The following is a 27,090-nucleotide window of genomic DNA, read 5'->3' as shown; positions in this document are numbered from 1 at the left end:
TTTAATACACATACATTTCAATGCTAGAAATTTCATCGAGGTATTTTAAATTCCAATTGGAGCTCTCATATTCAAGATGTCACCATCATGAATCCTGATGAGGTATATACGTACATGTATAGGAGCAATTATAACACATGCCAAAATGATCTATTAGAAATTTGACATACTGGTAACTATGCACTGTAGCAATCAAAGTAGGATATTATATGCATATGAAATTCAACAGATTTATGTACTAGCTATCACATTTGTAATTGGAATTGTCCAGAATTTTTACTACATTTGAAGGGAGTGCGATTGGTTGTAGATGAGCTTCTTGTGCTGTTCTATGTATGAAGCATTGTGTGAATAAGTAGAAACATAGCTGATAATGAATTGAAATATCTGAAGTGAACAAGTTGTTTTAAACTCTTTGACACATGTTAACTAAGGCGCACAATAATTGTGACCGGCTGAGCAAAAACTGGGCATTTTTGCACATTCCTCAAATTCCATTTTATTGCTTCTCTGTTTTCTAACAGTCTTGGAGTTACAGCGCTAGGCAATTGGAGCAGGAGCATATTCAATTTGTACAGCAACCATCCAGCAAATAAATTACAATTGCTTATGTAATTGATTATAACTAACTACTGAAACAAGCAAAGAAGATGGGGTTTGCTTAGTGCGTATGGTACAATCGATCAAGCTATAGTGTTTCCCCTGTACATCTCCATGCACACAAAGAAGAAGGTCATTCCAACAATGATATGATAACAATTAACTTAATTTCTACTGCACCATAAAAAACATACATAGCTCTTGTGCCTTAAACACTAAACAAAATTTTTGTACTCCCCATAAACAGGTGAATCTGTTTGTGTATAGGTTTTAATGATTTGAGCTTTGTTTCAGTGCATTCTGCAACAATTAAATGTATACAATATTTTATGTAGCACACATTTTTTTAGCCAGTTTATTTCATTACGTTTGATAGTAAAATAAAATTCTGCAACAATGGCCATTTTTCGCCCAACAGATCATAATTATCTGATATGTCTGGTGTCACTCTTTTCTTTGATGCAGTATGCACTAGTTTACTAGTTATGAAATATGTTACAAAAATATTAACAAACAAGTGTATGAAATTTACAAACTAGTAGAGATTATCAGGGCTATTTTGAGTGGTCAGACCATCCAAGGACTGCAATGGAGGTTGTAGTCATACACACTACTTTTATTAATATAATGTGATATTTAAATCAGAGATTATCTGCTTTCTTGTAATACTCAACTGCATGTGCTTAGCATGCAAAGCTAAGGGTCTGTGGGAAAGTAATTTGAAGATAATCATCATAGATGTAATGGCATAGACCAAGCTGAGTGTAATAAAACAGTGGCTATATTCTATGCTGAATGCTCTATTTGAGTGTCACAAGGACTCTTCTATTATATAGCGATGGCTAGAGTATCCCAACCTTTTTACAAATTCAGCAGCTGAAAAGTGATCAGGCCAATACTAGACCATGGAGATCATTACAATAAACAATGCGTAAACAAGGGAAATAATCACATGATGCACAATTTTAATCCCTACTTTTGCCCATATGTGGCCAAAATCCAATGCAATTTTCAAATTCTTTATGATCTATTTATTTTATTAGCTTCATATGGTGAGAACTTTTGGAGTTACAGCTCTGCAGGCAAAAAGATTTAATTGTACAGGAAATATGGGGAAAATAAATCATTGGAACAGTTGTAACTGGCGACATAAACTTATGAATGCAATGATACATGGAGCAAGTCTACTATTGTAAAGTTTTCCTTCTTTGCCACAAAGATGAAATCAGTGAAGAAAAAAACATCAATCACATCTCTTCAATGTGGCATAAACAAATGCTCATATTATAAGTGTTTGTTGGTCTAACAGTCAATTTTCAAACTCGTTGTAGGAAATATTGTATCCAAATAAAGAACTAAGCATTTAAATAGAAGATTTGGATTTTACCAATTGTAATTAATCCCTTCAACTGTAAAACTTAGGCTTGCACTACTATGTCAGATTTTTGCAGAACCAGACAATATACCGGTATAGATTTAAGTTTGTATATAGTTCAGGTGACAATCTACCTTGTTTTACGTCTAAACACAAGCCTAAAACCCTATTACGTGTAAATCTGCCACAGTACTTTGATGAACAAGAAAATTATATTCAGTACATGCTTACCATGTGCCCCTTAAAAAGGTGAGGAAAGGCAGTGATCCTGCTTCACTTACATTTTGTCTTGCTTGCAAGTAACTTTGTACTTTGCAAAAAAGCATATCACAGTTGACATCAAACCGCATGCTTCAATTCAGTGCTACCATATTTACATGAGCATGCTTACTGATAATAATAATAAAGATATAATATATTGACACAGTGCTACATAGTTGTGACTGCCAAGAAAAGGGAACTTCCATCTTAGATAATCTTTATACTAGTTTATTATATTGTTATGTGTGTTTACAGTTCCATGCCTTAAGAAAGCAACTTGCTGCAAGTCCTGTTCCACAAAGAAAGGTACATACATTTATACTTGTAAACTGTACCAATTATAATTTCATTATGTATAAAATTTATTAAAAATAATTATTTTGAAAATGAAGTAGGGATCCAAGTGATTCAATGTTGTGAAGCAAGAGTAATATGAATGATGGTATTTTACAACATAACTATGTAGGAGAATCCCTACAACAGCATGCTATCATTTTTTTTCAATGCCAAAGTAGCACATAGCTATGTAATAGTTGTAACACGGGCATGAGGGCTTTGCCTGATATGTATGCCCGACTGCCTGAGGGCCGCAAGCCCGAGGGCAGAGGGCATACATATCAGGCAAAACCCGAATTCCCCATGTTACAGATAATACAGTATGTAACACTTATCAGGCTGATAGCCTGTACAGGGCGATCAATCACCCAAGCCAATACAAGTGCAGCCACTGGCTGTATTATATATGCATACCTAAAATTTTTGATTATGAACGGACATAATGTTCGTTCAGGCTTGGCAGTCATATATATGTTCGTTCTGGTTACAATGAACGGACATATCCTAGAGATATCACAGAGAACTTCAGTTATGCGAGTTTGCTGTTTTAATCAGTGCGAATCGTTTATGGAAAAAGGATGGAGTTCACTAAAGGCCTAAACAGGTAAGCTTGCTTGTAGAGTGGTTACTCTGTGCAGAGTGATAGCTTTGTGATGGGGGTGTGTCCATATTCGAAACTGTGCGGAAACAATCGATGAATAAGCTATAACACTAGTTTTCACCTTAGCCCAACGTTTTTCAACTCATAGGATGGCAAGGATAACAAAACGCTCTCCGTCTGAGTGGTTTTCACGGTAAAATCCAAGTCGTGCATCCTAATCAAGTGAGTATTAATCGATCCTCGCAATCAATTTCAGCCTCAACGTCTATATAATCACTGCCCAGTTGTAGCCCGGTCTACATTTCAAAATGTAGCCCTGGTGGCTCCTTTGATCTGAGGTGTGAAAGTGTTACATGTTGTAATATACCATACTTCTCATTGCTTAGACCCCTAGAAATTACTACTTTTTGTGATAAGCACATGTGTGACTGTTCTATCAGAACATTGCACATAAATATATCCACTGTATTAGGGTGACTACTTTAATACAGTATTTTGATTGTACTGTTGATCTCAATTGACATTAAGAGGCATGGTCACAGCGCGTTGTTTTCTATAGCTATACTGATTGGAGTAACTGTAGCTACCATGTTCTGTTTGTTTACTCAGCAAGGTAAACACTCGACTCGAAATTTAGTCTGCCTCACTTCCTGCCTCACTGCCTGACCACATTCGCAAGCCTAGAGACCAAATGAAGCAGTGCATGGCCACCATTTTACGCCACATTATCAAACTGACCAGTGGAATGTGTCTTTTGTGATTCCGACGAGTGTGTTCCCTCTGGGCCTTACCTTTCCTTTTATCTTCAATCAGGATGGTTGTCTTCTTCAAACATCAAAACCATATCAAGGCATTAATTTTCCGTATCAACACTTTTTCCTGAGCAGCATACCGTGTAGCGGGTTATTTTCAAAACAGAAATTTTCGCACAAGAAGCAAAATCTGAATTTCGAAAGATTTTAATTTCGAAGAGTGCATATTTTAAACTCCGGATGGATTTCAAAAAAATGGAAATTGGTGTCACAAATTATGAAGATGCATGAATGTTTGCCGAAAACTGACTTACTGATGGAATAATCTCCATTCCTGTGTACTGGAGAGAAGAGTGAGGGAGTCTTGGGTGGAGTGAATTCACTGGCACGATCACGCTCGATCATAGCTAGCTATCCTACCATAGATTCTAGAGCAGACGGCATCAATTCCCATTCTGGATCACCTGTTTTCTGGTTATTGGTACAGTAATGATACAGTTTACCCATTATCATCAGCAAAACTGAGCTAAAACTCGAGGAATACACGAACGAATCACCGAAAGTTGGACAGTTGCTTTCACTTGTGGGAATTTATTTTCGAAGAGAAGGGCCTCTTCGAAATATCCGAAAATAAAAACCTTTCGAAAATTACCAGCTATACGGTATTTAGACACCACAAAATTATTTCAGAAAGCGCTTACACTGCTGAAGGAGCGCGGCGCTTATATATTCCAATTGACGCACTGGTAGTCACGTGATACTTCAAGACTGCTGATACAGCAGCTAGGTTGTCACTTCAACTTTTGCCAATGCCTGGACTGCAATTGACAAAGAGATTTGTTACTTATAATAGACAGACTGATACTTGACAGCTACATGTTCCTCTGAACTAACTGACCCAACCACTTGCCACCAAATGAAATTAATCAGCGAGTGATTGGATAGTCTACTGAATACTCGAGTGAGTAGTTTCTCTGACGAGAAGATTTTATTACTTCATCCTGTTTCAAGACAACTGAAAGGGCCTGTTCATTCAAACAACTTCCAGCCCAGGTGAATAGAGTGACCATCAGAATAGTTGCTCAGCAGTCGTACTGAGACAGGTCATGCATCTGCCCCTCCACCACTACTATACTAAGATGTTCCATAAAGCAGTTCTAGCCTACAACCTAGTAATCAACTAATAAAATTATATGATGGTTGAAGAAGTATGGATAGGCACAATAATAGTTGCACTTTAACACCAGTACAGATAGCCAGGATAGGTGCACTACCACACAATAATTAGCTTTCAGCTTAATGGCATTTTTGTGTATGTTTGGTTGATTCTCTCCATCAGATTGCATGGGATGAATGGCAATGGATCCAATTAATATAGCTTTGTATGTTTTGGAAAAGGCTTAAGGTTTAATGCTATCTATCTTCACACAAACTGATTACTTACCAGCTAAAGATGCACCTTCTTCGCACAATGGCCTACCAGGAAATGCTGTATATGGCCTTTTCCTCCACCCAAAAACAAGAAAAAGTAGCCTAGCTATGCCTTTCACCTGGAAACAAGACTAACAAACATGAGTTAAGTAAATACAAACTAACCTCCAAGCAACATCCCATTACATTGCTCAATAAGTAGGCGGGTTACACGACTTATATTGAACATGGTTGCCGATGTTTCATGATGGACACTATATAGAACAACATATTTGTTCATTCATCAACATGACAGGACCTATTATACACTTGTGTATATTCAACATGAATTGTATTTCTGCTGAGTATGTAACCTTAGGCCTTGTAGTTTTCTCAAACATTAATTCATGACATAATCTCGACCGCATTTCTTAATATTCATAAAATTAGTTAAAACTATAAGATGTGCATACAGCACTGTGTGTGCATGCATATGCGTGAAGAAAGACTGCTTCCCAGTAGCTTATTATTCAGTCACACAGGTTAATTCATTCTGCACTTCTACATCCAATCAGAACTAAACATGTATTCAGGCACATTTGGTTTTGTCTATGCCATCTTAGTCTTCCAGGTCATAATGAGTACTCCTAAAGTGTACATGTACATGCTGCAGAGTCACTTTACATTCACAACAACTGTAAACATAGTTTTCGTGCAGTATTCTTTCCATTACACAAAATAGACAATACAGTACCACTGAGACGTTTAGCTACAAAAAAAAGCTACTTATCCAAATCACTGTGACTGTTGTCTGCTAAAATAGCTAATGTGTGACCAACCTGCCTAGTTTGCACAATTTCTGAATATTTTTTATGCTCTCAGCATCATCTACTGTGTCCAAGGAATGGGTTATCCGAGTTTTAGCCTATTACAGTGAATAGTTTTGAAATTATAAATAATGTTCACCGTGAATTTGTAAATAATCAAGGTACAGTTTTATCTATATAGACACATGTGTGAAGGTGTTTTTTATGAAGAAATGATAACAATTTTGTTTACATCTATGGCACACATACCATCAGGACACACGATAGTGTGTCTTGCGGCTAAGTACAGCTAGTGCGGACATGCAACAGACAAGTATGTATTTACAAGAAATGCTGTTTTAATGCATTCGTAGCTCAATAGTGCCTCAACAGAAATTAACCAGTTTTGCTGTGAAAACTCCCTCAGGGTAGGGCACCTCCTATTTCAACTTTTAGTTAAATTGGCCCAACCATCACTGAGACATGCGCCTTCAAAATTTGTCTTATTTTCTTCGTATTTTTCTTCATTTTCTGCTTCTTTTTTCTTCTTTTCACTCCACTCGCTATAATTCACTCATGCTTTGGTAAGAGCATAATGCAGCACATGTACAGCTCAATTTTGATAGATATCAAACTAAGAACAACGGAATTATATGTGATTTTGAAAATTGCAAAAACTATTTGTTGTCATGCCAACAGGGTAATCCACTTGACGGAATAACTTAAAAATCAGACTGTGCATGAAGTTACTATCATAGTACAAACCTTTTGTGGTTTGAAAGTATTGAGAGTATTAGCTATGGAGATATAAAGCAAAATCAAACATGTGATAAAAGCGAGATCAAGATACTATAGTAGAACAGTCACTAAAATGTAAAAAAACATGCACAAAAAATGTCGGAAAACAATTCTCCAGATTTTGAACCAGGGAGCTCCACACATATGTACCCAAGCCCTTACTACTCTTCCACTGCTGTCAGTTGCTCACCTCACTTAATTTCTACCTTATAAATGAAAGTTCCAGTTTAGTACACTAGAATGATCACTTGTAGATCTATCAGTGGATTCTAAAACATTCTATATGTGTTGTATTGAAGTGCTCAGAAAATATGTGTGCTCTATTAGAGTACTACAAAATTTAAAAATAGCCAGTGCATCATGCGGCCAAGTACAGCTGGTGTGGGCAGGCGACATACTCATTTTATGGAACCAAGAAAATACCGTTTTCATGTATCCGTAGCTCGATAGTGCTTAAATGGTAATTAATCATTTCTGCTGTGGAAATTACCTCAGGGTAGGGCATCTCCCATGAGTCGAATCTGCACAGCTATCTTTGTTCCTTCAAAATTCAGTTCTTTGTAAATACATATAGCCATGCAGACTATAATGAAAAGTTCAAAGGTGAGTTAAAAGGAAGTGTCAGGGCCAACTTGCAATTACAAAAAGAAGTGATGTCCACACAAAAACAGCCAAGCTGTGAAAAAGGTGCAGCCTTAAAAAGCCTGGGTAAAAAGTTGTGAAATCAAAAGTGGCAGCCAAGAAATGGCTGCAATGATGTTAAATTATGCATGCTACAAAGAAAAAAGTACCCAATGTTTTAATTGAGCAAGGGAAGTAACCCTATGTACCTGCTCATAGAGAATTTGATTTGTTCCAGCAGTTCCAAAAACAACTAAGCTGTGAAAAGGGTGTGGCCTTAAAAATACTGGGTAAAAAGTTGTGAATCTGCCAAGAAATGGCTGCAATGATGTTAATAAATTTTAACAATGCACACAGCCATTATCATTGTAGCCATTTCTTGGCCGCCACTTTTGATTTCACATTTACCAAGGCTTTTAAGACTGCACCTTTTCACAGCTTGGCTGTTTCTGTGTGGATTGGGACTACTGAAACAAAGTAAATTCTCCATGAGCAGGCAAATTTGGTTACTTCCTTGCTCAATTAAAATTGTGTATTTTTATCTTTGTAGCATGCATAATTTTACCAAAATTTTGTTTTTCTCAAAACACATGCTTGTGCAAACTAGGTGAGTAGGGTTCTGCTACACAGTGCATTTTGGGTATCATGTATCACCATCAATGAACTGTTCAATATGATACTGTATCACAATACCATGAAGTGGTAATGGCTACTTGTGACTGGTAATAGCTAACATAACAGCTAATAGTTGTAAGAATATCTGTACTTCACAGAGCTGATACCGATTCTGCATTCACTGTGTATACATATTTCTGTATTTGTGTACACAGTGTGTTGATAAACTATAGATGCATTTTACTGATGTGACAATTAGCTAGCGTGTTCTAATATAGTATGGAGAACAGAAGTACTGTCACAAAGCACATCTCTACCTGGATACCTGTGGTGTGGCCTCTATTACACTACCCAGACAATTAGGCACCAAAATGCAAAAAATTGTCAAGATGGCTGGTATAGCAGATTGTTTAAGTAGTGCAGTTCTTTATACTTAAACCAGTGTTTTTAGAAGACCCGCTTTAGCCATAACAGCAACACTTAATGTACACATGTATTTGAATGGATTCTTGTATTTTATAGCACTGGTAATAGAGAAGCTTCTATCTAAGAAAGAGATCACTGATAGAGCAATCATTGACTGTTCTATTAGAATATTTCGATAATTATATCAATATTATATCATATCGTTATTTTCATTATGGTGCTTGTTTTGTGATTACGGGTCATTCGTAGACGTAGCCATGCTAGAAATTAATTGAATTCTGGTTTAGTAGCACACTGTTATGAGAGTTGGTGTATTACCACTTCACCTTGGTTATTACCACCTGTCTCTAGTTAATTTTTACTAGTTTGTTTTACTTACATCATATAATAGTTTGTTTTACTTATATAATTTGATGTATCTAATCAAATAAAATTATGGCACAGACAAACAATAGAATTTTTGATAGTAACCTTACTATCAAGAGTATATAAAGGGGAGGGAGAGTGTCAAACTGTGCTATAGGCTGTGAAAAATGAGCCTGTAAAGTAACCCGCATACAGTACCTTTGTTTCTTCTCGTAAACCTGACCGCTGTTGATTGCTCAGATTTAACACCTTAAATGTTTTAATGGGTGGTCCGTATGGAATCGCAATGGCTGAAATTCCATCTAGACGTGTCACTTTTAACTAGTAGAACTGTCAAGGCGAGGCATGGGATGGCGACCATGATGAAATCTGTACCATGATGAAATATCGACCTCGCTCGAGCATGATGAAACCTCGATGTTTGTTTACCAGGTTAGCTGCTTCTGTTTTTCTCTTTGTATGGCGAGTTCTTCTGCATAATGTGCCATACTTTTCTCGAGTACACCGTTATTTCACTCAGTAGTCATATGTACAAAGTGCGCCCACTTAGAATTAGTCACCAATCAACACAAATCACCGAGCCCTTTGAACAATGCCATAGGACTTTATGGGCTCAGTTTTCACAACATATAGCATAGTTCGATACTCTCCTTCCCCATTATATACTCTTGTTACTATGTGAAGCATTCTGACTAGTTTAGTCACTATGCTGTGAAGTATATTGACCTCAACTGTGGTAGAACTGCATTCTTCATGTGTAGTGTGGTAATGAATGCATCTCTTTAATTTTATGGTATCAGTGTCTATGTAGCATCTTGCACATGTGCTTCTAATCACTAGTATCAAAGTCTATATAGCTATTATGATATCTAACAAGTCAATCCATAAATGGATTTTTAAAAACTAAACATATTAAAAGAAAATCACTTAAAAACTCAGAACGGATTGCTGGTGTACATCAACAAGGCTCGTGGTTACATCAAATACACTCACAAATCCCTATTTACTAGGAAGTGCCATGAAAAGTAAACAGAGTCAAAATAGACTAGGAAGTGCCATGAAAAGTAAACAGAGTCAAAATAGGGATTTGTGGCTGTACTCAATGTAACCACGAACATTGTTGATTTACACCAGCAATCCCTTCTTGTTTTGTGGGTTATATTTTCAACGATCCCTGTTCCTTATTTGAAAATCTTATTATTTTAATGTCTAGTGTATATGACCTATATATCAAACTTAGCATCATGAATAGAACAAAAGTATACAGTTTAAAACAGTTGAATAAGATAGTGAAAATTTCTTAATAGTTTTCAGAAGTACCTGTTGGTGCTCACAAACCAATTTTTCAGGTTACCAATAATGCTTTCATAGTCACAAATACAGATAAATTACATAGACTGTATTACAAGACAACAATATATACATTTGGGTAGCTATAACACTTACATACTACTGTGTTCTCAATTAGGCTGTGCACAATAAACCACCAGACAACATAAAGCTGCGCATTCAGTAAGTTGTTTAATTATTAACCTTACTGCATGTAGGAAGCTCATTTATCTAGACATCTTAAGTATAGATGTGCTCAGCTTATATATTGTATTCTGTAAACTATGTTTTGGTATGTCTTAGAAAGTCTATATTCAATGAAGAAGATGAATGTGATGATAATACTGGTTCAGTCATTACTGATGATCACACAAGAACACCATTATTAGGTGCATAGTGTAGTTTATGTTACATGTTGACTTAATCATAATGCAAATAAATTCCCTTTAGACAAAAATCGTCACCAAACTGTGCAAGATAATACAGAAAGTCCTGAGGATGAAACCACATTTACCGATACATTTGATAAAGTATCCACATGTAGTGTAAATACTGAAAGTAGAAATTTGCTAAAAGTAAGTCTATTAATTATGTGCCAGATCTGCAAGAAACTCATAAGCCTGAATTTTATAGTACTTAGAACACTTTTCTACAGTCAGTAAAATTATCAAAATTTCCACTAAACTTCTGTTTTACAATGGTCCCTTGGTATAATTGGGTTCACTAAGATACCAAGAGTACACAAACCTCAGGGTAAGTAGAATTTGAGGAAAACAGGAATGGAAAACGAGAACGGGAACAACCAATGGAAAATGCTAGATAAAGGTCATCATGCAATATAGAGTTTGGATATAGGTTGGATTTTACAGCACAATATTTCTTTGCAGCATTATTTGGATTCTTTTGTTAAAACGATTGAAGCACTCTCTAATAGAGCAGTCACCTACATTAAAATACTCTAATAGAGCAGTCAAGAATGTTTTGTTAACTATCCCACAAGGGACCCCACATTGATAGCCTGTGAATTGATGGGCTATAGCTAGCTGTCATAGATTAGGTGCTAAGTCATCAAGTTAGCTACTCCCTTGAAACCATAAAATTTAACCATTACAGCATGAATAAGTTCACAAAGAATTCTAATTAACTGACAGTGCCTGCAAAATAGATGTAGGAAGTTGTGCCTACAACTTCAGGAAAAAGTCACATGATAAATATGTGGTAGCTGCAGGATTTGTAGGTGCATGGCTCCATTGAGAAGACTAAGGACAATATGAGCAGTCATGCATGGGGACTGCTTTTGCCACTTCAGCGTGACAAGCATACCAGTGCTGCAGGCAGGGCCGGAGCCCAGAGATTTTGAGTGGTCTGGCCATCCATGGACTGCAATGGAGGTCATACTACTTCTTATTGATCTGATTTGATTTTTAGATCATGTGATACTCAACTACATGTGCTAAGCACACTCAGCATGTCAAATTAGGGGGATCTGGGGGCATGCTCCCGCAGGAAAATTTTTGAAAATAGATGCTCTGAAATGGCATCTGGAAGCTATTTTACTTGCAAAGCCTCTTTCTCCTTTTGTTAACATTAAGGATATATCCTGGTAATTTTGTACTACAGTACCAATTAATTCAATTTCATAGCTAATTTTACTTTCAAAATTTCAGTGAAAGCTTCATTATTTGAGATACAGAAGTCATTGAGATTGTAATTGCTAATGCACATACATGTGTGATAAATTAGCCCAATGCAGTGTAATGCAGATGATTCACTTGAACTTTTGAGTGATTTGAGGACAATTAACATAGATGCAATGGCTTAGATTAAGTAGAACATGGCTATATTCTATACCAAATGCTCTATTAGAGTATTGCGATGACTGTTCTATTAGAGGATATTATGATGACTGCTCTATTAAAGTATCTCGATCTTTTTTCAAATTCAAGTAGCTGAAAAGTGGTCCGGCCAATGCTGGACAATGGGTTCCGGCCCTGGCTGCATGCATACTCCCATCATTATGACTTCTTACGTAGGTGCACTTTTTGAAGCCTATAATAGACACTGTCAGTTTACTAGAGTGCTTTGTGAATCTGTTTTCATCAGTATCAATTTAATGTTTAATTGTTGAATATTTAAAAATGTTTATGGTTTTCAAAAGGAGTAGCTAACTTACAATATTGATGACTTAGCTACTTAATCTATGACAGTTAGAGTCCATCAATGTGGGTCTCTGGTGGGATAGTTAACAAAACATTCCTGACTGGTCTATTAGAGCATTTTAATGCAGTTGACTGATCTGTTAGAGTGTTTCAATCGTTCTAGTGAAAGGATTCAAACAACGATGCTTATCAAACATTGTGGTGTAAAATCCAGCCTATGTATTATATGATGACCTTTTATCAGGCATTTTCTGTGGGTCATTCCCGTTCCAACTTTCTGTTCCCGTTTTCCTCGAATTCTACTTACCCCAAATCTCAGTGCTCCCAAAGAGATGCTAAAAGTAACGGTTTATATATCAATAGAACTACCATCATTTTCTCACAGTTTTTAGCTTCATCAGTGCATTTACAGTCCAATCTTCATTTGGTTTGCATAAAGAAGCAGCAAGCAAAGTGCACTTTTCTCAAAAAAAATCATCTACGTAGTATGATTGGTTGTCATGCCTCCCACCTACATAAACTAGCAACCCTCAGTAAACTAAGGTAAAAATCTGAATTTAGGCTCGGGCTAGTATAAGGGATATCAAAGGGTGGTGGCCAAGAAATACTACAGTGATACTATTGTAATCAAGACACGGTAGTGTGTCATGCAGCCCAAGAAGCCAGTGTGCCACACCATGAGTATATTAACAGGAAGAAAGAAAATGCAATTTTCACACTTATGTAGCTCTGTGATCCCTAATCCAATTGAAACCAAATTTGCTAGAGAAGTGTCAGCCAGTTAGGGGAGTCTACATACCAAATTTGAAGAAAATCGCTCCAGCCATTTCCGAGATACGGGCAAACAATATTTTGTTTTAATTTCTTTGTTTTTTTTCTTCATTTCGCACACTTTGCAAAATCCACTATAAAACACCAATGCGTGTTCCAATCGGGCTGACATTTGGCACACTTAAAGGGCTCATTAAGGCGGATCTCAGTACCAACTTTGGTAGAAATCTGAAGAACATTCATGGAGTTATCACCGATTATTTGAGTAAAATAAGGTCAAAGGTCTGTCATGCCTACAGGGTAAACCCCTTTGAGGAATGAGTTGAAAATTGCTATGTAGATGGAGTAACCATTGTAGGAGTGCCTTTTTGTAGGAATCAAGATAAAGACCATGGAGATATGACACAAAACCCAACCTGTGTCCCAATTATGCGATCGATTTTTATGAATCAAAACTATTAGTTTTCACACCTACTAGGCAAACCGCTTAGAGCAATGAGCTAAAAATCAATATGTAGCTGGAATAATCATCATAGAAAGTGCTTGCAGTAGTACAGAAGAATCGGAATACAAACCACTGAGTTATGATTCGAAAGGCAACTACGTGTAGCAAATGCGAGATCTAGATACTCTAATAGAATAGTCACTCTAATAGAGCATTCAACTACGTTTATAACTTACTCCATTATAGAATTATATTATATTACAAGTTATTCTGTAGGGGATTCAGCTACAAACAGTTAATCTGATAGACAATTCAGCTACAGGCAAGTCACCCTGTAGAGATTTAACTTAGAAACAAGTCACCCTGTAGAGAAATCAGCTAGAAGAAGTCACCTTGTAGAGAGTTCAACTACAAAGAAACCATCATGTAGAGAGTTCAGCTGCAAACAAATCACCCTGCAGAGAGTTCAGCTACGAACAGATCACACCCTGTAGAGAGTTCAGCTAGAAACAAGTCATCCTGTAGAGAGTTTAGCTACAAACAAATCACTCTGTTGAGAGATTAGCTAGAAGAAGTCACCTTTGTAGAGAGTTCAGCTACAATGAAACCGTCATGTAGAGAGTTCAGCTGCAAACAAATCACCCTGCTACGAACAGATCACCCTGTAGAGAGTTCAATAAGCCAGACAAAGTAACCCTGTAGAGAGATTAGATAGAAACAAATCACCCTGTGGAGAGTTCCGCTACAAAGAAACCACCCTGTAGAGAGTTCAGCTAGTGTGTAAATAAGTTACACTGTAGAGAGATTGGCTAGAAAATGGAGAGATCAGCTAGAAACAAATCACCTTGTAGAGAGTTCAGCTACAAAACAAATCATCCCATAGAGAGTTCAGCTAGAAACAAGTCATCCTGTAGAGAGATCAGCTAGAAGCAAATCACCTTGTAGAGAGTTCAGCTACATTTCAAGTCACCCAGTAAAGAGATCAGCTGCAAGCAAGTTATCCGTACGGAATAATTGACATGTAATAAATATAATGCATTATATATAGTATTTTAAAACTTGTTAATTTAAAATGAAGTAGGGATCTATGCAATAACAAGTAGTGAAACAAGAGATGAATGATGGTAATACAGCATAGCTTGATGGGAAAATCCATACTTTGGCACATTAGCTATAATTTTGCTCAATGCCAAAGTAGGGACTTTTCCATCGAACTATGCTGTAATACCATTATTCATCTCTTGTTTCACTACGTTTTGTTGCATAAATTCCTATTTCATTTTTAAATTAACAATTTTTAAATTCTAGTTTGTTTAGTTTTTTCTTGTAGCACAGCTAGCTAGTTGCAGCTTATTGAAGTATGTACTGTGCCAAAATTGGAAGCACATAGGCCCGTAGTAGCATGCATAGCTTACCTTTGATCATAGTAGCAGTGGCGCTCAGATCTATGACCTGTCTCAGTACGATGGTCCGCGTTCTATTCACCCCGGCCGGAAGTTGTTCTAACGAACAGGCCCTTTCAGTTGTGTGGCGCTTAGTCTCAACTAACAGCATGAACTCGAGTACTATCCAATCACATGAATCACTGACTCGCTGATCTCGCCGTCCGGTACTGAGTGGCTGGGTCAGTGTGATCAGAGGAACAAGCCGTCGAGTATCAGTCCGTCTCAAATCTCTTCATCAATTGCAGTCCAGGTGTTAGCAAATGTCAAAGTGACAACTCAGTAGCCTTAATGTTTCACGTGCAACACTTGAAATTATAAGTGCCCCACTCTTTCAGCAGCATAAGCGCTTTCTGAAATAATTTTGTGGGGTCTACACAAGTGTTGATATGGAAAATTAATGCCTCGGTATGGTTTCGATGCTTGAAGAAGAAGACAACCAACCTGATTGAAGACAAAAGGAAAGGAAAGGTGCACAGGCGTACACTCGTCGGAACCCCAAAAGGCACATCCCACCGGTGAGTTTGTTGTTGTGGTGTAAAATGGTGACAATGTGCTGCTTCGCTTGGGCTCTAGGCTTGCGACTGTGGTCAGGCAGTGAGTGAGGCAGTGAGACTAAAATTGTAGTTTTTGGCAATTTTTTAAAACTTTATATCCGACCACCTGTGTTTTGTGCTGTTGTGTTTTGTGCTGTTTTATATATTATGTGGACTAGTACTATTCCGTAAAGGTGATTTTCGCCACGTAAAATGACTGTAGGATGATTTTTAAAGGCAGAATTTTGGGCGGTGCATGAAACATTCACCACAATCCCTACTGTAGTGTTTAGCAGGTTTCGATAATAATCACAATAATAATGATCAGTGTCAATCACGCAACAGTACAGCAAGTTACATTAAAGCAAAAAGAATACAACACGTGCTAGCCTAGTTCTACATCTAATTAATGTGCATTACAATTACATCATAATAGTTACTAAATATACCACAGTTTCTCCCTCCTTAATTGTAAGTTAGTCTATCAGGAGGTTGACGAGTTCTGGTAGGGTACCAACTCTGGCTGGCAGATGTGTCAGGTTCATTAGTTGATGTGTCAGGTTCGTCAATTGGGAACTGCAGTTCAAAGTCCATCAAATCGTCATTATCAGGTTGCTTTTCGTCAACTTTCGTCAATTCACATTTCTTTAACAACTGATTAATATGTCTTTTCCAGACCTTGCCATCAACTAGTACTTCATAATTCCTTGAGCCTAGCCTGGACAGTATAGTTCCAGGAACCCACTTGGGGTCTCCATTATGGTTCTGGACAAGTACAGGCTGGTTCAATTCAAACTGTCTATCCTTACTTTCTTGTCATGATGGCTTTTCTGGTCAGTTTGTTTCCTGTCAACGGTCGTTGAGACGTTCGGTGTCAACAAACTAAGTCTGGTACGAAGCTGATGACGAAAAAGTAATTCGGCAGGTGATTCTCCTGTTGTAGTATTTGGAGTACTACGATACACAATCAGAAATCTGGTCAATTTGGTGTCAAAGGAACCCGAGTCATTCTTAGCAGCTTTCATTGCATTTTTGAATGTTTGCACAAACCTTTCTGCCTCACCATTGGTGGAAGGATGGTAAGGGGCTGACCTGATGTGTTTAACTCCATTCTCTCGTAGGAATTGTTCAAATAACGCAGAAGTGAACTGTGCCCCGTTGTCTGTAACTAATTGTTCAGGTAACCCTTGGGTGGAAAATATCTTCCTCAGCTCCACAATTGTCCTCTCGGCTGTGGTCGTTACCATGGGAATTACCTCAGCCACTTGGAATGGGCATCAACAATAATCAAGTAGGATCTATCCATAAATGGCCCGGCAAAGTCCACATGTAAGTGTTGCCATGGTCATGTGGGCCAAGTCCATGGATGTAATGTAGCTGGTGGTGGCTTGTTTCTCAGACTTTGGCAAGGTTCACACACTTCTGTACTATCTCTTCAATCTGTTTGTCTATAATTGGCCACCAGACATGTGTCCTTGCCAGAGATTTCATTTTGACAATCCCCATGTGTCCTGTATGGAGTTCCTCCAATACTCTTCCCTGCAGCTTATTAGGAACAATTACCTTCATATCCCACATTAAGCAAGCACATTCTATAGTAATTTCTAACCTGCGTCAGTAGAAGGGACGTAAATCCTCACTAAATGTGTGTGGCCAACCATTCTTGGTGTACAGTAATACTTTAGATAGCAGAGGATCTTTTGCTGTTTCAGAATGTAACTGTTGTGGTGTCACTGGTAAGGTTCCAATCTGCTGAACATTAAAGAGACTTGCAGAGTCTTCATTGGTTGGTAATACAGAATCACCTAGGGGAAGTCTTGACAAACAGTCAGCATTTGCATGGCTCTTGGTTGGACGAAACACAATGTCATAGTTGTAGGCTGATAGAATGATAACCCATCTCTGTAGACGTGCTGCCGCAGGTGCAGGTAGACCAGCTTTTGGACTCAGGATTGTGGTGAGAGGCTTGTGATCAGTTAGTAACAGAAATTTATGACCATAAATGTATTGATGAAACTTCTTGATACCGAAAATTATCGCCAAGGCCTCTTTTTCGACTTGAGCGTAGTTTTGCTCAGCTTTCGACAATGTTCTTGAGCCAAAAGCTATGGGTTTTTCTTCACCTGAGGGCATTAAATGAGATATAACTGCACCAACCCTGTAGGGTGATGCGTCACAGGCTAACTTCAGGGGTAACGAACGATGAGTCATAGTGAGCTAGGACTGGTTGGGCTGAAAGTTGAGATTTGAGTTTCTGAAATGAAGATTCACAAGCATCAGACCAACTCCATTGTATGTTGTGTCAAAGTAGTTGGTTGAGAGGGTGAGTTGTAGTGGACAATGATGGTAAAAACGTTCCATAATAGTTCACAAGGCCTAAGAAAGCTCTCAACTGCTGCTGATTTTTAGGACTGGGAGCATCTGTGATTGCTCGAATCTTATCAAGGGCAGTGTGCAACCCTTGTGCATCCACTACATATCCTAGGTACTGTACAGTTTCTTTCAAAAACTCACATTTACTTTTCTTCAAATGTAATCCCCATTGGTACAAGCGCTCAAACACTTTCTCTAGCGTCGCCACATGTTCACTGTCATCCTTGCCAGTAATCAACACATCGTCCAAATAGCAAGCAATGTTAGGAATGCATTGTAGGATCTTTTCCATCTGATGTTGAAAGATTGCAGGTGCTGACGCAATGCCAAATGGCAGACGTGTATACTGAAACAGGCCCAGATGAGTGTTAATTGTTGTATACTTTCGGTCATCAGGGTGCAGCAACATTTGCTGGTAAGCCTGGGACAAATCAAGTTTGGAAAATTTCTGGCCACCTGCAAGCACCGTCAATAAGTCTTCTGGCTTAGGAATTGGATATTTGTCAATCTGTAAAACAGGGTTCACTGTTACTTTAAAATCGCTACAAAGTCGAACTGTGCCATCTGGCTTGGGCACTGGTACTACAGGTGTAGCCCAATCACTGTATTTCACACTCTCGATTACACCCATTTGTTGAAGACGTGTCAAATCTTTTCCAATGGCTTCATGAAGAGCATAAGGAGTGGCCCTTGCCCTACAAAACTTGGGTGTTGAATCAGGCTTGACAGAAAGTCGTGCTTGTACTCCTGTCATTGTACCTAACTCATCCTTGAATAGAGCACGATACTTGTGGAGTAGTCCATCAACAGTTGTGGAAACATACTTGATTTCTTTCCAATTGAGTTTAACATGTTGGAGCCAATTACGACCAAATAAGGGTGGTCCATTGCCTGTTACAACTACTAATGGTAATGTGAACCGCTGTCCTTGGTAGCTGACATTAACAGTCGCCTCCCCTTCTAACTTCAGAGGCTCACCAGTATAGGTTTTCAATAACAAGTTGGACTGTTTAAGTGTCAATTGTGGTAACAGTTCCTGGCACATCTCAGATGAGATAACTGAAACTGCAGCTCCAGTGTCGAGGGTCATCTTCACTGGGCAATCGTCAATGGTTTTGGACCCAGGTGAGTCTGCATTGCTTTAATCAGGTCGGCGTAATTCTTAGTAGCTGGTTTTGCTGGCGCGATGATTGATCATAACAGTTCGTAAGCCTTCGCTCCCAGAAAGGTTACTAGAACCGACACTTTCTTCTCGTCTTTAATTTCATTAGCGACGAAAAATGATTCTAGTCTTTCCACATACGCGGTCCAATCATCCGTGTCGGGGTCGAAAGCGTTCATACTGCCAGTTGTGATGCCGCCATCCTCGTCACCAGTGTACTGTTTAGCGGGTTTCGATAATAATCACAATAATAATGATCAGTGTCAATCACGCAACAGCACAGCAAGTTACATTAAAACAAATAGAATACAACACGTGCTAGCCTAGTTCTAGAATATTCTACATCTAATTAATGCGCATTACAATTACATCATAATAGTTACTAAATATACCACACCTACTTATTAAACAGTACGACCGTACGGTTTGATTTGTACATTTACTGATAAAATCAGAAATAGTTAAAGTATTTAGAATCTGCTTCATCTTTTTTTTCTTCCTGTGGTAAAGAAAAAAGATAGGTGAAAAAAGCCCCAAGGCCGCCATATGCTGGCTTTGGGGTATACAAATACAAAAGAAGTAAAATCTAATCCAAAATAGCCAAGCTGTAAAAAAAGTGTGTGGCCCTCAAAAAGGCTATGGTGAAAAAAGATGTGAAATCCAAGGTGGCAGCCAAGAAATGGCTGTGATGGTATGTTAATGGTAAAAATTTTATTAACAATTCAGGTGAATTTTGTACCAAGACCAAGCGGCACAAGATTCACCTGAATTGTCGTTATTAAAATTTTCACCATTAACCTACCATCACAGCCATTTCTTAGCTGCCACCTTGGATTTCACATCTTTTTTCACCATAGCCGTTTTGAGGGCCGCAATCTTTTTTTACAGCTTGGCTGTTTTGGATTAGATAATAATATCACTGCAGTTATTTCTTGGCTGCCACTTTTTGATATAATAAGTTTACTAGCAGGAAACACACTTTATTAGCTTGTGCTCTTTGTGCCTGAATTTGTTTTGGTTCAGTTGTATAAAAAAATACTAAGACAAAGAAGAAACAGTGTCCTTCATAAGTATTATGCTTTGATAACAGCCATTATGCTGTTGAGCAATACTCAAATAGTATGCTAAAGTGTAACATGCATATCGATTGTATATTTCACCTTATTCCATTATGCAGCCCAATAGGCTAACTAAACAGCAGAACCACTAACCAACAATTATTATCAAGACACGTGCAAACTAGTGTTGTGTACTGGTATGGAAAAACCGGTTATTAAACAGGTTTTGCCCACCCACTTGGTAAACAACAAATTACCCCTGCTGACAAATGTTAACATCATGACATAACCTCGAAGCATGTAAAAATATGTGATTGCAATAACTGTTATTGTAAGGCAGGATGTTGATGGTCACTTTGGTACCACCCTTAATCTTTCCAACAGGCATGTTGAGTACCATTATGTCTGCTAATCTACAATCAGACAATAACCAGTCAATATCCAATTATTCACCTTCCAATAACCGGTTTTAATAAACTCTGCAAGTTCACAGCACTAGTGCAAACTAGGTGGTGCTAGTAATTACCTGCCCTGTCATGTAGGCACTGTGACATGGTCAATAAAGAGAAATGAATTTGTACAAAAAGTGTTCAGAGTAGTGCTATTCACTGTAGCTATACTGCAATAAAGGTTTGAGAATTAACACACAGGTGCACACTTCCTGGCTAAATAGAAGGTGCTTAGAAGGTGCTCACTCTAGTAGAACACATGGAACAGACAAACGTGCACTCAATCGGCCTACCCATGCCTGCCCTAAATATGCTATTATATGCAGTCCATATGAAGTTCTAAGCAAAAAAAGTTAAGTATAAAAATGAAAAAAGCTGTGCCATTCAAACCCAAAAGCCTATACTGCAGTAACTGCAATAGCCAGCTGAACTTTTTGTCCTGTAGTTTGCAACAGAATGCTGTTAAAGATTTCTCCACATCATGGCCTTCAAGAAAAGCATGTAAAGTTTTTGCAATAAACTCTGTGAGGTAGCCAAATGATGAACACTTTATTTTGTGCATGAATCATGTTAATACATTTACAGATTGGTAAGCATCGCCAATAGCTGACACATAAAAAGTAAGCCATGAAAAAGTGGCACTGAGAAGAAAATAACTAAGAAAATGTTGTCATGGGCAGGAATCAAACCCTGGGAATTCTACATGTTTATGCTGATCATGGTTTTGACAGGAATGTGGCTCAAATTTTCTTCTGCACCCCAACCACTGTATAGTACACTGTATAAGGAAAATAAATTACAGAAATAGTTGTATACTTACAAGCAGAATCATAGGCGGTGGAGACAGGGGGAGGGGCTCGAGCCCCCCCCCCCCCCCCCACACACACACACACACACATTTTTATGGGACACTGTTTGCAAAAAAATCAAGATACTCTAATAGAACAGTCAGGATCTGGATACTCTAATTTAGCAGTTACAGTATTCAGAGAAGCAGTGTAGCAAGCTACTTAGCCATAGATGACATATGACTTAGCTACGTATGTGTAGTTATAAATAAGGAGATATAATTGGCGGAGAGCAGCTATTGTCAGCAGGCTGTGACCCCCCTTTTTTTTTGGTCTTCAACTTACAGTTGGCTTGGCCCCCTCACTCTTTGGCCTGCTCCACCGCCCCTGAGAAGAATGACATGAAATCTGCACCACTGTGCTCACTGGAAATCGATTATTGGGTTGTATGTTTTTCCTTATACCACCTTTCTTCACTACATACAAAGGTAAATTAGTGAAGAAAGATTGATCATGTACTATCATTTAAATGTGAGTATAAACAAATGCATATAACTTGCATATCCTTGGGTCTACTACAATGAAGATTTTCGAACTTCCCTTGAGTAGGAAAATAAGAAATACTTCTGTACTAAAAAAGTTCTGTTTGACTGTTTTTTCTTAATGAAGAAAGGGTCTAACAATAAAAACTCATACCCATGTAATTTAGACTTGCACAATTGTGTCAGGTTTTTGCAAATTCGTTCACATAATACAGGTGGCTGTTATAGAGAAAAATCTGCACAGGGCAGTCAGCAGCATTGTAATTACCATGTCTGTCTATTTTGAAGTATATCTAAAGTGGCAGGAAATTCTACAAGGATTACTTGGCCACCGGATACTCTTGAAGGTCATGAATAGCTCCATCTTAAGTGAAAATTCCATATACATAGTTTCCAGAGCTGGTGAAAAATGCTTTAAAAATACGTTTATTTCTGTGACTCAATAATGCACTTTTACAGGTGATTTTCCAATATTCAGTATATAGCATGATTATGGCAGTCACTGCTATATAGAGATATAATACAAATACAGTGAATTCATAGGTGAATTCTTGGCTGGCTGTTATACACATTAGATAGATGACCGCTTAATACAACATACATTTGTATGGGAAAATATTGGGACCTCATGACCATGGCAGCTATACAATGGTGGCTGCTTACTCCTAGTGACCACTAACACAGGTTCCATTGTATTGGTACCTTTCAATACCAACAGTATGAAATTGTTCTGTCAATACTTATATAGGTACCAGTGGAAATTTCTGTTGAAGTTTGTGATGACATAAGTGATGTACTAAGTAGTCCAGAGTCAGATCCCCATAGTGGAAGACAATCACAGTCATCTACAGCTGAAAGTCTTCAAGTACCACTTACTTCATCCATGAGAAGAGCTAGAGCAAAATCTGCACCAGCTCAAGAAAGTACGATACCCGAATGGGCTCGGAAACTAGCTGAAGAATACAATAAATCAATCAGTCAAGTTAATTTTGATAACAAAGTGCAGCCAAACACAACAGACTCTGACAGCTAACATGCATTGCATTGTACGGGTGTATGTACTTGTATAAAACACATCTATACAGAGATTATTTTACTGGTATTTTGTTACTTCATAATGCTTGCATGGTTTGTCATTACTGAATATTATCTGTTATACAGTATAATTGGCATTTCCAATTCTCTCCTGATACACTAGTAAGCATTGCTCAGTCTTTAATTAAACAATTGCTTGAGCACAAACACATTGTAGCTTACCAATGGAAATGGAAACACACATACACACACACACACAAATACACGCACACGCACACGCACACGCACACACACACACACACACACACACAAATACACGCACACACACACACACACACAAATACACGCACACACACACACACACACAAATACACGCACACACACACACACACACACACACACACACACACACACACACACACACACACACACACACACACACACACACACACACACACACACACACACACACACACACACACACACGCTGTATTAACATTGCAATTGCTATGTATACATTACTTGGTTAAATGCTGTGGTGTTTAGTTCTAAATATCTATGTTGGGACCATTCAAATTTGACCACCACTCAATGTTTGAAAACAATATTGAAGCCCTCATTATCAAAATCAATTGCTGCACCACTCGAGTGCGGCTACTACAGCATTCAACCAAGTACATAATTATACAGTATCAAGCTTATTTTAATCTATGAAATTTCTACAGTATGTGTTCCAACATGAACTTAGAAACCGTAATATAGCTAGCTTCCTGCTGGAAGCTTGATGAGTTTACTACAGTGAAACCTTGTTAATAACCTATGGGACCCATGATAAGTGGCCCTATTACTGAAAATCTTGGCCATAAAAATAAAGTGGCCTTATTATCAAGGTTTTCAACAAACCAATGACTGGATAGAGGCTGTACCATTGACATAAACAAACTATGGCTATATTGTATTATGTAGTGCTGTCTTATCATGCTGACACTGTAATGACATCAACAAATTTGTTGTAGTTATACTGCAAGTAAAAGCTTGAGCAATAATAACTTAACACACAGGTGCACACTTCCTAGCTAATTGTTTTCATAATTTAGGCAAGCATTCAACATCATGGAGTTACAAAGAGAAGGAACTTACTCTAATAGAACACACAGAGACAAACAAACATGCACCCAATCATGCCAGCCCTATATGTAAAACTCTGTGACAATCTGTTACTCGTCTGGTAGAACTGTCCCACAGCTCTAATACAAAGATGGTAAATATCATGTGTATTCTGGACAATCGTTGGACTTACAGTTAGTAACAATAAGAATCTCGTAAAACCGAGATCTTGTCTGGAAACCTAGTACTACCATGTAGAATGGCGGCTACTCTATTAAAGATGGTAATATAATGCGTATACTGAAAAATCATTGTACTTACAGTTTGTAACAATCTTGTGAAAGTGAGACCGAGTCTGAGACTGACAGTCCATGTAGAACTAATACAAGTCTGATACGACCAGGTCTCACAACCTAAATGGAGACAAACATAATTCATATTCTGGATTACTTGGTGTAGTTACAGTTGTTATCAGTGAGTCTAACCAGACATAAAACGGCCACTTAGTATGCGACTTTGTTGAGCTAATATCAGACAAAGATTTTTGAACAGTTATATCTCAGCCAAGAACAATGATATCAAGCTGTAACTAGCAGGTATGGTTATAAAGTGTTAAAATAAGTACATTCAAGCATTGATTTATGTCAAATCCCTATTCTTTTGGCTAATGTATAAACATACCTGCTAGTTAGAGTTTGATTTATTCACTCTTGGCTGAGATATAACTGCTCAAAAATCTTCATCTGACATTCGCCCATACCCAAAACTCACAAAAATACTCCTACCATGCCACAATTTTATGTCTGTTACGTAAGCTCACAAGAAGCATCTGATACACTGATAACCAAGTCCAAGAATCTTTTAATCACTAAGTACAATATTATTGAAACAAGACTAAATATACTATAATTTGCATACTCTCAGTGAACTTACTTTGGTTAGCAATACGAGCATGATCAGTGAAATAAGGATAAACAAGATGGAACAGGTTCTTGAAAGCACTCAACTCATTTACAGTGCCAGACGAACATGAGGTAGCAGCCGTCAGCTGTAAAAAGCAGTGGAAAACATGAAGAAATAAGACCGGTTCCCAGAAGAAATGAGACTAGTTTCCACAAACCTAAACGAAGGTAAATATAAATTGTATACTGGACACTCTCAGTGTACTTACTTACAGATGTTAGCAATAAGAAGAATCTCCTAGAACTGAGACTAAGTCTGTAATTCCTACCCTATTGAAAAGAAAATGAATAAAAACACAATCAGGCGTAAGTAATTAGAAGAGGTTGAACAACTCCGTGAAAAAAGAACAAAACTATCCACATATGGTCACTACCAGATTCTTTAAAGGTACCAGCTGCCATTGAGGGAAACTAACACTGCAGATGTTGTACACTGACAACCTGTAGAACTAAGAGGTCCGACAAGAAACTGTACCTCTGAAGAGATAATATACAAAATAATAAGAGCAGACCATGCATACTCTTACCGTTGATGGCTGATGAACTGTGTCCACTTGTCATCCGCCATAAGCTGAGATAACAGGTTATAAAATCTAAACCAAAACAGCCAAGCTGTAAAAAAAAGGGTGTGGCCCCCAAGGTAAAAAAAGATGTGAAATTCAAGGTGGCGGCCAAGAAATGGCTGTGATGGTAGGTTAATGGCAAAAATTTTAATAACGACAATTCAGGTGAATTTGTGTTGCCTCCTCCACTAGGATTCGGCACCAAATTCACCTGAATTGTCGTAGTTTAAATTTTTGCCATTAACCTACCATCACAGCCATTTATTAGCCGCCACCTTGGATTTCACATCTTTTTTCACCTTGGGGGCCGCACCCTTTTTTTCCAGCTTGGCTGTTTTGGTTTAGATATCACTTCTTTTTGTATTGCAAGCCACAAAGCTGGCCATATGGCTTTGATGCTTCTTTTTAACTTGTAAGGAATTGTGGAAGAAAGGAGGTAATTGTGTGTATAGCTTTTGTCTGATGAAATATTTGTATATTTAACATTGAATGATGATTATCACATACTGTAGTTAATAAGGTGACTTCTTACATAACTGAACTGTACCTGAAACTCTCATTGTTTGTAGCTGAACTCTTTTCAGGGTGATTTGTTTCTAGCTGAACTCTCTACAGGATGATTTGTTTCTAGCTGAACTCTCTACAGGGTGATTTGTTTGCAGCTGAACTCTCTACATGGTGATTTCTTTGTAGCTGAACTCTCTACAAGGTGACTTATTCAAGCTGAACTCTCTACAAGATGGCTGAATTCTCTACAGGGTGATTTGTTTGCAACTGGACTCTCTACAAGATGATTTGTTTCTAGCTGATCTCTCTATAGTGTAACTTGATTGTAGCTGAACTCTCTACAGGATGGTTTCTTTGTAGCTGATCTCTCTACAGGGTGATTTGTTTCTAGCTGATCTCTGGATGACTTGTTTCTAGCTGATCTCTCTACATGGTGACTTGTTTCTAGTTGAACTCTCCATAGGGTTATCTGTTTGCAATTGAAATCTCTACAGGATGGTTTCTTTCTAGCTGATCTCTCTACAGGGTGACCTGATCAACTAGAAACAAGTCATCCTGTAGAGAGGTCAGCTAGAAACAAGTCACCCCATAGAGAGAGCAGCTACAAAGAAACCATCCTGTAGAGAGTTCAATTACAAACAGAAAACCCTATAGGGAGTTCAGCTAGAAATAAGTCACCGTGTAGAGAAATCAGCTAGAAACAAGTCATCCAGAGATCAGCTAGAAACAAGTCATCCTGTAGAGAGATCAGCTAGAAACAAGTCACCCTGTAGAGAGATCAGCTACAAAGAAACCATCCTGTAGAGAGTTCAATTGCAAACAGAAATCCCTATGGAGAGTTCAGTAGAAACAAGTCACCGTGTAGAGAGATCAGCTAGAAACAAGTCATCCAGTG

General features: G+C 38.0%; 1 protein-coding gene and 1 long non-coding RNA gene across 3 annotated transcripts; one reads left to right on the top strand and one right to left on the bottom strand.

Moving 5' to 3' along the window:
* Positions 1-6: 6 nt before the first annotated feature.
* On the top strand, positions 7-23,196 carry LOC136250697 (uncharacterized). The gene is made up of 6 exons (XM_066042926.1): positions 7-102; positions 2,492-2,542; positions 10,436-10,479; positions 10,600-10,685; positions 10,747-10,871; positions 22,770-23,196. Exons 1-6 carry the CDS (start codon positions 88-90, stop codon positions 23,052-23,054), a joined length of 606 nt encoding a protein of 201 aa, XP_065898998.1. The 5' UTR covers positions 7-87; the 3' UTR covers positions 23,055-23,196.
* Positions 23,197-23,504: 308 nt separating this feature from the next.
* On the bottom strand, positions 23,505-25,750 carry LOC136250699 (uncharacterized). Of its 2 annotated transcripts, none has more exons than XR_010698660.1 (6): positions 25,653-25,750; positions 25,335-25,602; positions 25,097-25,283; positions 24,485-24,576; positions 24,357-24,434; positions 23,505-24,303 (listed from the first exon to the last, which is right to left on the bottom strand). It is a non-coding gene; the product is annotated as an uncharacterized lncRNA (long non-coding RNA). The 2 variants fall into 2 exon arrangements; XR_010698659.1 differs by having other exon boundaries at positions 25,339-25,602.
* Between the last annotated feature and the right edge of the window lie 1,340 nt (positions 25,751-27,090).

The sequence above is a fragment of the Dysidea avara genome, chromosome 3, assembly GCF_963678975.1.
Source record: "Dysidea avara chromosome 3, odDysAvar1.4, whole genome shotgun sequence".
NCBI classification, from domain to species: domain Eukaryota; kingdom Metazoa; phylum Porifera; class Demospongiae; order Dictyoceratida; family Dysideidae; genus Dysidea; species Dysidea avara.
The sequence above is the reverse complement of the archived record's forward strand: the minus strand, read 5'-3'. Positions and strand labels throughout refer to the sequence as shown.

Bases quoted from the DNA above. Each gene is read 5' to 3' on its own strand.
- LOC136250697 (XM_066042926.1), top strand. The intron at 10,480-10,599 runs GTAAGTTGTTTA...GGTATGTCTTAG, and splicing joins AACATAAAGCTGCGCATTCA to AAAGTCTATATTCAATGAAG. The intron at 10,872-22,769 runs GTAAGTCTATTA...ATACTTATATAG, and splicing joins AAAGTAGAAATTTGCTAAAA to GTACCAGTGGAAATTTCTGT.